The following is a 13,891-nucleotide window of genomic DNA, read 5'->3' on the forward strand; positions in this document are numbered from 1 at the left end:
GCTACTACAGAGGTATTCTAGGACATTAAACGTCATCACACCAAACTCATCTACTCGCTAGTCACTTTCACAGCCTCATTATGTTTAGAATTGCACTATTGCAAACTATTCTAACTTAAACTTTTCCAACGAGTTATCGGAAGCTTAATGGTGGTGAAATTCGTTTATAGCCCACGTTATAGTTCACAGTTGTATTTATGTTTCGTCATTTGTGGAGATTATCATGAAGACCATGTAAGAATCATAAACTTTTACTGGTCCCTGATCTTATTTTCTGCAACAATCCAAAAGCCAATGTTAAAATCCTATTGGGTTTTTATCGTACTTACCAAGGTGATAACTTCTGTTTTGGCCTACTAAATTACATCAAATAGTCCTGCCATAAACACTGGTTAAGTCAGTGCTGATATTAATGATTAAACAAATAAGGTAACGTTATGTGGGACAATACAATGTATACCTTACATTATGATAGAATATGAGAACATAATTTAACATTATACATTTCACCTTTAAGCTCATCTGGCAGGATCTACAGCAAACGGTAATTTCTACTTTTAGCCATAACTTCAGTTATAACCGTTAGTCTGTGGTATAGAATTACGGTTGTTGCCCCAAAGACTTCCAGTGTAGAAGCATTTTTATCAGGTAAAACTATCAGAATAATTGATATTGTTATTAGGTATTAAGAGTAGATTTGATATTTTACTAAGGACAGCATCGCCTTAAAAGTTTGATTTGCGGTTCTTACCGTTGAGTGGATTTCGCTCATGAAAATTCGCTCATTTCAATAGGAATCCACGTGATCGGGAAATTCGTGTGAGGGCGAAAGATTTCCTCACACAGATTTCGTGACGGGTTCAAGCTTTTCGCGCGCATCATAGATTTGAATATTTATGGCGCGAATTTGCCGCATTGACCAACGGAAAGCTGCTTGATTTGAATGTGATTTCTGCGCGAGTTGTGCTATTCTGTTGACAACGGACCTTTTTGCCCGCAAAATTTCGCCGAAATTTTTGCAAATGTGGCACGTGAAGTCTTGCCCTTGAGGAAAAAGGTCTAAGTTCAGTTTAGTGTGGTCGCAGATGATGTTTAATAATGACCATTTTAACGAAAATACAGTGCTTTGACTGCCTCAGATCTATGGTTTGTCATACTTTCATGCTTTTTACCACAGTTATGCTTGTGATATTTATTACAAAATACTGAAGAACATTTTGTATTTTGAATTGCCGAGTATGACACTCAGGATGTGTGTTTATGAGCTTTTACTGTTGTGGTAAAAGAAATGAATAAACATAAACAGTATAAACGGCTTCCAGTAAGTCTTCTCTGTCCCTTCATTTTTTCCATGTTTGCTTTGTGTTTGTTAATGGTGTTGAGGAGTGTTTGCTGTTGAGGGTAACAGTTCTTTATGACAAACGCTACAGAAACCATAAACACGCCTCTCATATAGCCACAAACCCTCTTAAATGCAGTGTACACACAGACCATCCTTTCACACACACAAAGTGAAGACCGCATAATAGTCTATAATCACTTACCCTTTTGAACTTATAGTTCAGACACCAAAGACATACTTTTTAACAAAAGCAAATGAACACTATGAAACTAACACATATGTCAGTATGCAAAGCTAATCCGCTCATATGAAGCATATAAACTGAACCGTTTAGCTTTTAAGATGATGAAAACATTCTGTCAGCTGCCTGCAAACAAGTCCGTTACGATATATCTGCTGGAAATCAGGTGGAGCCCGACTCTCTTGCCCTGACCTGTCTGATAACCTGTTAAACCAGACAATACTCCACTATCATCTCAAATCAAACACAGATTTGGGCTTGTTAATTAGTGATCAAGAGTCCTGTTTAACGAGTTACAGCTGAAATATACTCACGTACACAAGCCACTTTCAATATACCTATGATTACTCCTATATAGGGCACACAAACACCCACATATGGTTTTCTAGCATCAGTGAAGTTGGCGTTGCTTAAACCCATGACAGTTCAGTGCTGCATATTGACACAGGCAAGTACACCTTCATTAATCATTTGGGCATGATACGAATCATTACTTTGTAAATAAATCTCTTTGTCTATCTGATAGACTGCATATACGTAAAATACAGCAACCAACAAATGTATACATTTTGGTTTATTCATCCATATTTATTTGTTTCAATGTTGTAAAATGTGCTGGACGCAAACATACAGCCATGATGTTTAATATATGAATAACATACTAGCAGTAGACAAGTTGAGTTTTATTAAAACGCTGATTTATATCCTAAACATACAGTAACACATGCTGCTGTGACTAGAACTCCTAAAGATAGACGTGACCGTAATGTGTGGCTGTAACTTCTGAGGGAGGAGCCCAAAGCGAAGGGGTGTGGCTAAAGTTATTTGCATTATGATATCACAGGAAGGGTTCAATGTCGATATCGATGGCAGAGCAGGGCATTGTAAGCTCAAAACGACTGATGACATCAGGGTGAAGGACCCCGAGGTGTCCAATGCTTTTGCCATGTGAAAAGATCTCAGCACAGCGGCCGGGGAAGAAGGTGGAGTCTGTAAGAAAGATGATGAAAATTAAATTGAATAATATCTAATATCTAATCTAATTCTTCAGAATAACGAGCACACTATTTAGTATTTATTATATACGACTGTATTAAAAAAAAAAAAAAAATTATTGATTAAATAAAATTATTGATTAAATAAAATGATTTGAATAGGTTTAGTTAAGAAAAACAACACTGAAAATGCACTGATGAATCATTTACAATAAGACCAGGAACAAGAATCTACATATAGGGTCAATTTTTAGACTTTTAACAGCTTCTTCCATCCATCAGGTAGAAATAATATACGGAAAACAGAACTAAAGATGTAATAAAAAATAAAAATAATCCAGAAAAAAAAAAAAAAGTCCCACTAGAAGAACTATAACATCTCCTATTTCAGTGTTGCTGACCTAATGCAAGCACATAAACACTGTTAAATATTAACCACTAAAATAAATCTCTGAATATGACTCAGAGGGCTCATAAAACAGGTGCACAAAGCGATCACAGGAAGGACACCATGTTGACTTTAAACATTTATGACTCACCCTCTGCCGCCTGGATGTGGTATCCTTGGTTGCGGCCCGGTTTGACATCCAGCAGCTGCATGACCCGGTCCAGAAGTCCATGGATGACTTCAAATCCCGGGCTCTTGTTATAATAAACGGCACAGAGACGCCTGTTGTTACGGGCTCCTACGTCTGCCGGACAGATAAAGTTCAGTGACTGCATATTTATCAGCTTATTAGCATTACTTCATGAGGACGTCAAACACACCTTTTGTTTCATCTTTCAGGACCACATCTGAAATCTCGAAGAGTTTAAGAGGAAGGGGCATCTTCCTGTTGGCAGCGATTGTTTTCAGGAGTCCAGAAAGAAGAGAGGTGCGCACCACCTTGAGGAAAGTATGGTTTAGTTAGTCAAACCTCACTACTGACTGATTTAAACTTGTGAAAGCACCCACTAGTGGACAAATGTGAGAAATACAACCAAATCTTTTGTGGGTACCTGGAACTCTGCTGTCTTTGGGTTGGAGATGTGGACTGCTCTGATTTCTGCAATGTTTTTCCTGAGTTTATCTGTGATATCTTCTTGTGAGCACTGCACAGAGGAAAATATCATTTTAAAGTAGTCATATCAGGGAAAATTCTTTGTTACATTGTTACTGTTTACAAAAACAATTAGATGGTAAAGTTGGCTTGAAAAAGCCTAGCCAGAAAGTTTGTAAAAGTTCAGTTAGAAGTAGTTTGAAATTTGAAATAGTTTTAAAAGTTAACATTTGAATGTTTCAAAGGCAATGAAGACTATCAGAAAAACAGACTGCTATGGTACCTGGGGTGGTTTCTAGGGTGTTGCTATGTGGTTGCTAGGGTACCTGGGGTGGTTTCTAGGGTGTTGCTATGTGGTTGCTAGGGTATTTGGAGTGGTTGTTAGTAGGGTTGCAAAAGGTGGAAAATTTCCAGTAAATTTTTGAAACATTCCAGGTTTTTTTTGGAATCTTCCAGGGATTTTTGGAAAGTTTCCAGAAATTTACCAGACATTTTCCACCCCATTGCAACCCTAGTTGCTATGCGGTTGCAAGGGTGTGGATATGCAGTTGGAGTATTGCAAGGGTGTGGATATGCAGTTGCTAGAGTATTCTCGGTGGTTGCTAGGGTGTTGCTAGGGTATCCAGGGTGGTAACAGAGGTGTTGCTATGTGGTTGCTAGGGCATTTGGGATGGTTGCTAAGTTGTTATGCGCTTGCTAGGGTATTCTCAGTGGTTGTTAGGCTGTTGCTATATGGTTGCTAGGGCATTTGGGATGGTTGCTAAGATGTTGCTATGTGGTACTAGGGTGCCTGGGCCAGTTGCGGGGTACCCAGGGTGGCTGATTAGCATGTTATTAACAGGTTGTTAGCATGATTAACAAGTTAAAGCATGTTGCTAGCATTTATAAACATTTTTTTAGCATGTTACTAACATGTCAGCATAATAACATGTTAGCATGATAAGCATGTTATTAACATTTTATTAACAGTTTGTAGCATGCTTAACAAGTTACTAGCATGTTTTTAACCTGTTTCTAGCACGATTTGCAAGTTACTAGCATTATTCTACCATGATTAGCAAGTTACTAGCATGTTTTTAGCATGGTTAACAAGTTACTACCATGTTAGTATGTTTCTGGCATGATTAGCATGTTATTAGCATGTTTCTAACACGATTAGCAAGCTACTAGGATGATTAGGACGTTACTAGCATGTTGTTAAGATGATCAACAGGTTACTAACATGTTAGCATGACTAGCATGTTACTAGCATTTTTCTAGCACAATTACCATGTTACTAACATGCTGCTAGCATGATTAGCAATATATTAACATGTTGCTAGCATGATTACCATGTAACTAGCATGTTGTTACCATGATTAACATGTTACTAGCATGTTAGCATGGCGAACAAATTACTAGCATATTTCTAGCATGATTGGCATGTTACTAGCTTGCTAGAATGATTATGATGTTACTAGCATGTTGTTAGCATGATTAGCATGTTACTAGCATGATTAACAAGTTACTACCATGATGAGCATGTTACTATTATGTTGTTAACATGATAAACACGTTACTAGCATGTTGTTAGCATGATTAGCATGTTACTAGCAGGTTGTTAGCATGAATAGCATTAAATGTTTATATTTCAACAACAAATTGGAAATAATTACATAATTTAAAAGTCAATATAGAAATTTTAATAGTTAAAAATAAATAGCAATTGACTAGACTGTTGTTAACTTTAATCTTTAATATTATAATAATTTACCATCTGACAGGGTTCCCTCTACAGTTTACATCATTAGTTAAGAGATCATGTTCCTTAAGAAAAATGGACATGTACAGTACCTGATATCTATCCAAATTGATATTAAATTGAAATTTAATGAAATCAAGACCTTGCGAATTGGAAAAGATTGGATTTTTGAAATGTGTATCAGGCCCTAATAACAAAGATCAATTACATACACAAATCTTGAAAAACCAGCCTTTTTTATGGTCAGAGGGAGGAAAATGGTAATGAAAACTAAATGACAAATGTTTACAGTACAGGAAATATTATAAATGAACTTCGGGAGGTAAACGTGCAGAAAACAAGCATAATAGAAGAGAAAGGAGTGATTTCTAACCAGAGCCAATGTCAGTGCTTCAGTAAACCCAGCAGCCGCAAGATCTTGCCTCAGTAACTCTGTCAGCTTATTTATAGGAAGCTGCAAATATAAAAACATGTGTAAGAGCCATAACGTCAGCACTGAACCTTTCGAGTTTAATTATTCAAAATGAAAGTTATTCTCAAACCTGATTGGCTATGGTGTACATGCGCGGCGTGCTCCTGACGATGTTGTTGAAGCCGTACGCAATGGCGGCATCCTCCATGATGTCGCAGGCGTGGATGACATCGGCGCGCGTGGGCGGGATCTCGACCTGGATCTGATCGCCCTCACCGCTGACCTCCGACTTCAAACACATCCGGGTCAGCAGCTGAGCGATCCTTTCTGCTGATTCACTGAGAAACAACACAGAGGGGGTGATCGGGGTTCAATCTATTGACCGAAGCTGAGGAAAAAAAAGAAGTTAAAGCTCTAAAGAGATCAAATTAAATATTTATAATGTGCTCACTTGATCCCAACTCTTTTGTTGATGAAGTCCCCAGACAGTGTCTCCGTCCTGTACGCCAGCTCCTAATGACAAAGTCAACAGTCAGCAAATAACAAAATGACTTTTTAAAAGAAGCCAAGAGAATGTTGTTTTTAATCTGGATTTAATATTTAGTTAATCTAACAAAGTTTTTTTTATTTATTTTTTTAAGAATTTAGTACTAATTAAATGAATTAAGTGACAGTAAGACTTTATAATGTTGTGAAAGATTTCCATTTAAAATAAAAGCTTTTTTAAATATTTAGTTTGAAAAAAAAAAAAAAAAAAAAAAAAAAAAAAAAAAAAAAAACTAGCAAGTTACTAGCATGTTGTTAGCATGACTAGCAAGTTACTGACATGTTAGCATGATTAGCAAGTTACTAGCATGATTAGCCAGTTACTAACATGTTGTTACCATGATTAACATGTTGGCTACCACGTTAGCATGACTAACAAGTTACTAGCAAGTTGTTAGCATGTTTTTACCGTGATTAGCAAGTTACTAGCATGATTAAAAAGTTACTAGCATGATTAGCTAGTTAATAGCATTTTGCTAGCATGATTAGCATGTTGTTAACATGATTAACAACATGTTTCTAACATGTTTTAACACAATTCAAAGCTTGTTTCTAGCAATATTGGCATGCTACTAACATGAATACCATCTCATTAGCATGTTGTTAACATGATTAGCAATATACTAGCATGTTGCTAGCATGATTAGCATGTTACTAATATATTGTTAGCATGATTAAGTTACCAGCATGTTGCTAGTATGTCTCTAGCATGATTAACATGTTTTTAGCATGATTGGCAAGTTATCAGCATAATTCTAGCATCATTAGCAAGTTACTAGCATGTTGTTAACATGATTAGCAAGTTACTAGCAGGTAGTTAGCATGACTAGCAAGTTACTGGCATTTTAGCATGATTAGCAAGTTACTAGCATGAGCAAGTTACTAGCATGTTGTTAGCATGTTAGCATGAATAACATGTTGCTAGCAAGTTGTTAGCCTGATTAACAAGTTACTAGGATGTTGTTAACATGTTTCTACCATGATTAGCATGTTATCAGCAGCTTTCTAGCACGATTAGCAAGTTACTAGCTTGTCTCTAGCATGATTAGATTAATTCTTCTAAAAAAAAATCTTAAAAAACAATTTCCACAAAAATATTAAGCAGCACAACTGTTTTCAATTTTGATAATAATAATAATAATAATAATAATTATAAATGTTTCTCGAGCAGCAAATCAATATATCAGAATGATTTCCTAAGGATCATGGACACTGAAGACTGGAGTAATGATGCTGAAAATTCAGCTTTGATTAAAGGAAAAAAATTACATTTTACAGTATATTCACATAGAAAAGTGTTCTTTTAATTTGTAATATTATTTAACAATATTACTGTTTTTACTGCATTTTTAATCAAATAAATGCAGCTATCCTAATGAGACAACAATACTTGTCTAGGTGAACTTCTGGTTATGTGCAACTAATGCAATTCCTTTGGGTGAGTTTTGTTCCATGTAAACAGCACTTGACAGACTACATCACAACCCTTCCTTGTATCCTCATGTGGATATTGTGCAAAGTTAAACAATCATGACCACCAGTACAGCTCAACTTGTACTTCACACGGTATATTTCATTAAAAGGATAAAAAAAAAAATCTGTCATTATTTACTAGCCATTTGCGTAAGTAAATGATGACAGAATTTAAATTTTTGATCAACTATCCATTTAATTTTAATGCAGTTGTGTGGTTAGTTAAAAAAATGAGTGTAATTACTACTAAGTTAAAAACAGAATACTTACAGGATACACACACAATCTGCCATCAGGATAAACAACCTCTGCCTCCTCAACCCTGAATAAAGAGACAAACGCATAATTTGATTAATGAAAATCTGAGATGCTATAAAACAATACAGAGACTGTAACGTGATACTCACGTGAATGGTTCCTCACAATATTCACTAAACATGGTCACGACCATGTCTAGCGTGATCTTTGCCTGCAAACACAGAAAATATTTTTCATATTTAAAAGCATGCTGTAGTTCTTAGTTACATTTTAGAATTATTTGATGAATACAAAGTTCAACTGTAACATTATAAATGTCTTCATTGTCACTTTTGATCAATTTAATGCATAATTTCTGAATAGTAGTATTAATTTCTTAAAAAAATGTTTAAAGTGTAGTGTATATTTTATTATTACAAAATAGTAGTATAACAGTCTAACAGTAAAGTGGTTTACCTTTGTGAGGTCTGTGGCCGTGCACTCAATGAAAATGTTCTTTGTGTTTAATGAGATTTTGCTGTGGTCCCCTGAGAGAAAACAGAACTTTAGACTAATAGTGTTTAAATGAACAGATCTATGTACACTGAACAACAAAATCAAAAAGCTTAAAGATGAACAGAAAGATGGGGAGTATTTGTGTGCACACCTATCCATGTTTCTGTGAATGCACATGTGTGTATCTAACTCACCATTGATGATTGGAGGCATAGACAGGACGATTCCATTACTGTCGTATATGATGGGGTAGAGAGGTTCATTCTCGATGATGTGCAGGTAGTGCCTCAGATGACTGTCAGTCTACAACACATTAAATATTCATAAAAGATCTTAACATTAACTGTAAGATTAATGATAATTTTTCAACTTATTTATATATATTTTGACCAATCAGGTTTCACTTCACAGGACACTTGACTGACCGTGCCCAATCAGAATCTATCTGGTCCATTTGTCTTTCATTGATTTACTATTATTATTGTTAATATTTACATTTTTGTTTTATTTTTATATTTTTTGATTCATTTTATGATAAAGAATATAAACTTAAAAATAAAATTATTTAATTAGCCTGTATAGTTTTTAGTTTTAGTTGTGTTAACTAAGCAAAAATAAGAAATGTGGCCCTATTATGGTTTTTGTTCATATTTAGGTTTTTGTATTTTAATTTGAAAGTTTTAGTCATTGTATGTTATTGCCATTTTTATTAGTTTTTTATGTCTGCATAGTTTAAGTTTTAGTTTACAGTTGTAGTTTTTTTTAGTACTTTATCTTAAACTAAATGAAAATAAGAAATGTTGCCCTATTATACACTACCAGTCAGAAGTTTTTGAACAGTAAGCTTTTTCATGTTTTTTAAAGAAGTTCTACTAACTAAGCTTGTATTTATTTGATCCAAAGTACAACAAAAACATTAAAACTTTAAAATATTTTTACTATTTAAAATAACTGTTTTCTATTTGAATGTATTTTAAAATGAAATTTATTCCTGTGATTTCAAAGCTGAATTTTTGGCATCATTACTCCAGTCACATGATCCTTCAGAAATCATTCTAATTTTCTGATTTGCTGCTCAAAAAACATTTTTTATTATTATTATGTTGTAAACAGCTACGTAGATTTTTATTTAGGTTTCTTTTATTTTTAAATGGTATAGTGTATAATGTTACAAAAGCTTTTTATTTCAGATAAATGCTGATCTTTGGATCTTCTTATTCATCAAATAATCCTAAAAAAATGTAAATCATATTGGAATCAAGCAAATCAGGATATTTGAATGATCATGTGACACTGAAGACTGAAGTAATGATGCTGAAAATGTAGCTTTGATCACAGAAATAAATTACATTTTAAAATATATTCAAATAGAAAGCAGTTATTTTAAATAGTAACTTCTTTAAAAAAAAAAAAAAAAACTTGAAAATCCTATTATTCAAAAACTTTTGACTGGTAGTGTAGTTTTTGGTAATTAAAGTTTAAGTAATTTTTTTTGTCTAATTTTTATTTGTTTTTATTTTTAATGTCTACATAGTTTTTTAAAAATTAAGTTTTAGTTTTTAATTTGAACTTGAACTAGATGCAAATGAGAAATGTTGCTCTGGAAACTAGCTAAAATAAAATATATTTTTTTTTAAATATTTGAAGTAATGATTTTTTAATGGGTTTATTTTTGATAATAATCCTGATCTGTCCTTAACAGCTAATCAGATCTCACCTTATAAAGACTCATGAGCTCTGTGGCGGTGTACTCTTTGCTCTGATTGAGCGGTTTGAAGCGGATATCGCCGGGCGGTTTGGCTGTGTAGGTAAATGGACCAGAGATGGTGTCCAAATCATGAGTTCCTATAGCAACCAGAGTCCTTTTCCTGATGAGAGAAGAGCAGAATGATTACACACCAGAATTGGCAAGGAAACTTCTCATAATAAACCAGCGAGTGTTAACTCACCTGCAAATGTTCTGGTGCAGCTTCTCCTGCAGCTCTATGAAGCTTTCATATCGTTCCTGATTGAAAGTGATGTTGCGCAGTACAGCAGCTACAGCGTGCGGCCTCACAGATGCCGTCTAGATAAACACGTAATATCATCCAATATCAGCACCGCAACCATTACATTAATTTAAATGATCTCCCTTCGTTCCTCGCTATGGCTGATGGTTTCTCACTGTACTTGAGCTTTTAAGAAAATCAATATAATTAAACCTCTAAGCTGAAATATGACACTGATATGAACCTCCTCAGTTATGACCAGCCGCTGAGGCTCTCCTCCGTCTGCTGGACTCACACGCTTGTACCGGGGAGCTTCCAACCTACAAACACAACAAAAACATGTGTCATATAAAGACAATAACACTGGATCTGACAACAGAACTAAAAACACTGAGTCTTACTTCTCCTTGAAGACCTGCAGACCCCTTACGAGACCCTCCAGACATAGTAGATCATAGCGGTTAGCTGGTACGTCGATCTTGTATAGAACAACATCAGACGCCCCTTCTGCCTTCTCATCTCCCTGTTCACGGCTTAAAATTTCCTTCTCTGATGTCTAGACATTGAGAGACAGACAAAATACTGGATTAATCAGACACACTAACATCTGTTTTGCAAAATAATACACATTTCTGTATTATAAATATATATTTTATTATATAAGTTATTTATATACAATGTAATTACTATATATATATATATATATATTTGTGTATTTTTAATGTTATATTATATATAAATTACAAAATACACAATATATATATATATATATATATATATGTTTACATTAATATATATATATACACTGTGTGCAGAATTATTAGACATGTTGATATTCTGGTCATTTTTTTTTTCCAAACACATTTTACCAATTCCAAACCACATCGGTCTTAATAACTACAGTTAATTTTGTATTTAATCATTTATATGTGATATATAATTGTCCGTGAAGGCTGGAAGTGAAGAACTCCTTATATTCAGGTGTGCATAATTATTAGGCATGTTTTCTTTTACAGATAAAATGAGCCAAAAAAGATATTTAACCCAGACTGAAAAGTCCAAATTATTAAATGCCCATGAGAAGAATGCAGTAAGAATTTACAAAGTTAAGGCTTGACCATTGGACAGCGAAATGCTTGTTGAGTCTGCATGGTCAGAAAAAACAGGTGGAGAAGAAAATATGCATGTTAACTGCAAAAGAATTAGGAATTAAGGTGAAGAATTAGGTGTGACACCATCAGGAACCGTTTAGTCTCCAGCGCCACCATTTTCCAGAACGGCAACCTACCTGGAGTCTTGGTAAAAAATCCTAAAAAATGCCCCTGACTTAATAAGAATAACAAGCTGACGTGTTGTGAAATACATGAAGACAGTTTTTTTTATAGGCTTTATAGACAGATAAGTTGAGAGTGACTCTTGAAGGACAAGCATCACGTCCTCTTGTACCTCTGATTCAAGAATTTACGTTTTGGGAGTTCATGTTTAGTCTCCTATCCTGAAAGGTCTGACTTGCAGAGATGAACTAAAATGAACTCCCAAAACTTACTGCCAGATTTTGGAGGATAAATTCTTGAATCAGAGGTACAAGAGAATGTGATGCTTGTCCTTCAAGAGTCACTCTCAACTTATCTGTCTATAAAGCCTATAAAAAAAAACTGTCTTCATGTATTTCACAACACATCAGCTTGTTATTCTTATTAAGTCAGGGGCTTTTTTTAGGATTTTTTACCAAGCAAAGTCTCTGAGAACCTGACACATTGCACTTCTGAAGACTCCAGGTAGGTTGCAGTTCTGGAAAATGGTGGCGCTGGAGACTAAACGGTTCCTGATGGTGTCACACCTAATTCTTCACCTTAATTCCTGATTCTTTTGCAGTTCACATGCGTCTTTTCTTCTCCACCTGTCTTTTCTGACCATGCAGACTCAACAAGCATTTCGCTGTCCAATGGTCAAGACTTAACTTTGTAAATTCTTACTGCATTCTTCTCATGGGCATTTAATAATTTGGACTTTTCAGTCTGGGTTAAATATCTTTTTTGGCTCATTTTATCTGTAAAAGAAAACATGCCTAATAATTATGCACACCTGAATATAAGGAGTTTTTCATTTCCAGCCTTCACGGACAGATATATATCACTTACAAATGATTAAATACAAAATAAACAGTAGTTTTTAAGATTGTTGTGGTTTGGAATTGGTAAAATGTGCTTGGGAAAAAAATATGACCAGATTATCAACATGCCTAATAATTCTGCACACAGTGTGTATGCATGTATGTATGTATGTGTATGTGTGTGTATATATATATATATATATATAAAATTCTGTAATAATAATGGCTTGTCACTTTTTCTTATCTGCTCAGTTTGTAAACAAATACATTTTCATATGACTTACGATTTCGTCCAGCTCGAGGCCAAACTCGAAACATAGTTCATCAAATTCCTCATCCGCTAAAATGTGAATAGAAAATAAAATATTATTTTTTAAAATAAATTTATTATAAAGAACTACTGAAACATCATGAAATTCTGAGTCGCATTATGATTGCGTCATCAACCGGCTTACAGTTTGACATTTCAGCTTTTCAAATGAATGAAGAAGAATAAAAACAACATTACAAGACAATAAACATTACAGTATTCAAGCAACACCATACTAGAAAATGACATATATGAAGTACGAGACGAAATCTACACTGAATTCGAAAAAATCTCGAAATAATTTCAATCTGATGCAATCGCTGCGACACACCGGAGAAATGTAATCTAAATTCGTTTTGAGTCTCAAAATGAATTCGTACAGTAATGACGAGCTGCACCAGTAGATTAAGTGATCTATAAAATGTAATTTGTTTTATTTCGATATTCCTCCGTGATTTCAACAGATGCAGACACAGTCACCCAATCACACACGCACACTGACCACATTGTCCCTGCTAGCAACACACTCGTGAATTTGCTCACTTTATAAAACACGTAAATGTTAAACGCTTACTGTATTTTTGTCCCAGAGCTTCAAAGAGCAAATCTCTCTTCACGCTGACTGTCGGCATGGTCGCAGCTGATCACCGGGGTCTGAACGGATTGGAACGGATCCGGAGGGTCGAGCGTCACAGGAACACTACATTTCAAAATAAAAGCCCACATAGAACAGAATGGAAAAGGCCTGTATTTAAAAAATAAAAGTCCCAACTGGAAACTTAAAAATTCACGTTGGCATGACATACTAAGCTTTTATTATTATTATTATTTTTTTTTTTTATTTGCTTCAAGGTAACATACAAAAAAAACAAGTAAACAACAGTAAGCAAAATCTTAATAAAATTCTAAGAAGTCCAAATAGCAGCATAACATAAAT

The 13,891-nt window shown here is 34.6% G+C and overlaps 2 protein-coding genes across 2 annotated transcripts in view; both read right to left on the reverse strand.

Annotated features, from left to right (window-relative positions):
- Positions 1–13,891, reverse strand: part of LOC127177051 (uncharacterized) — a 219,621-nt gene that overhangs the window by 48,099 nt on the left and 157,631 nt on the right. The window lies entirely within an intron of this gene.
- On the reverse strand, positions 2,143–13,666 carry farsb (phenylalanyl-tRNA synthetase subunit beta). The gene is made up of 17 exons (XM_051128996.1): positions 13,529–13,666; positions 12,929–12,984; positions 10,933–11,087; positions 10,776–10,851; positions 10,493–10,608; positions 10,261–10,411; positions 8,738–8,846; positions 8,505–8,575; positions 8,198–8,259; positions 8,061–8,112; positions 6,223–6,284; positions 5,902–6,109; positions 5,733–5,813; positions 3,578–3,670; positions 3,347–3,464; positions 3,118–3,270; positions 2,143–2,573 (listed from the first exon to the last, which is right to left on the reverse strand). Exons 1-17 carry the CDS (start codon positions 13,584–13,586, stop codon positions 2,422–2,424), a joined length of 1,773 nt encoding a protein of 590 aa, XP_050984953.1. The 5' UTR covers positions 13,587–13,666; the 3' UTR covers positions 2,143–2,421.

Source organism: Labeo rohita, chromosome 15 (assembly GCF_022985175.1).
Source record: "Labeo rohita strain BAU-BD-2019 chromosome 15, IGBB_LRoh.1.0, whole genome shotgun sequence".
Taxonomy (NCBI): Eukaryota; Metazoa; Chordata; class Actinopteri; order Cypriniformes; family Cyprinidae; genus Labeo; species Labeo rohita.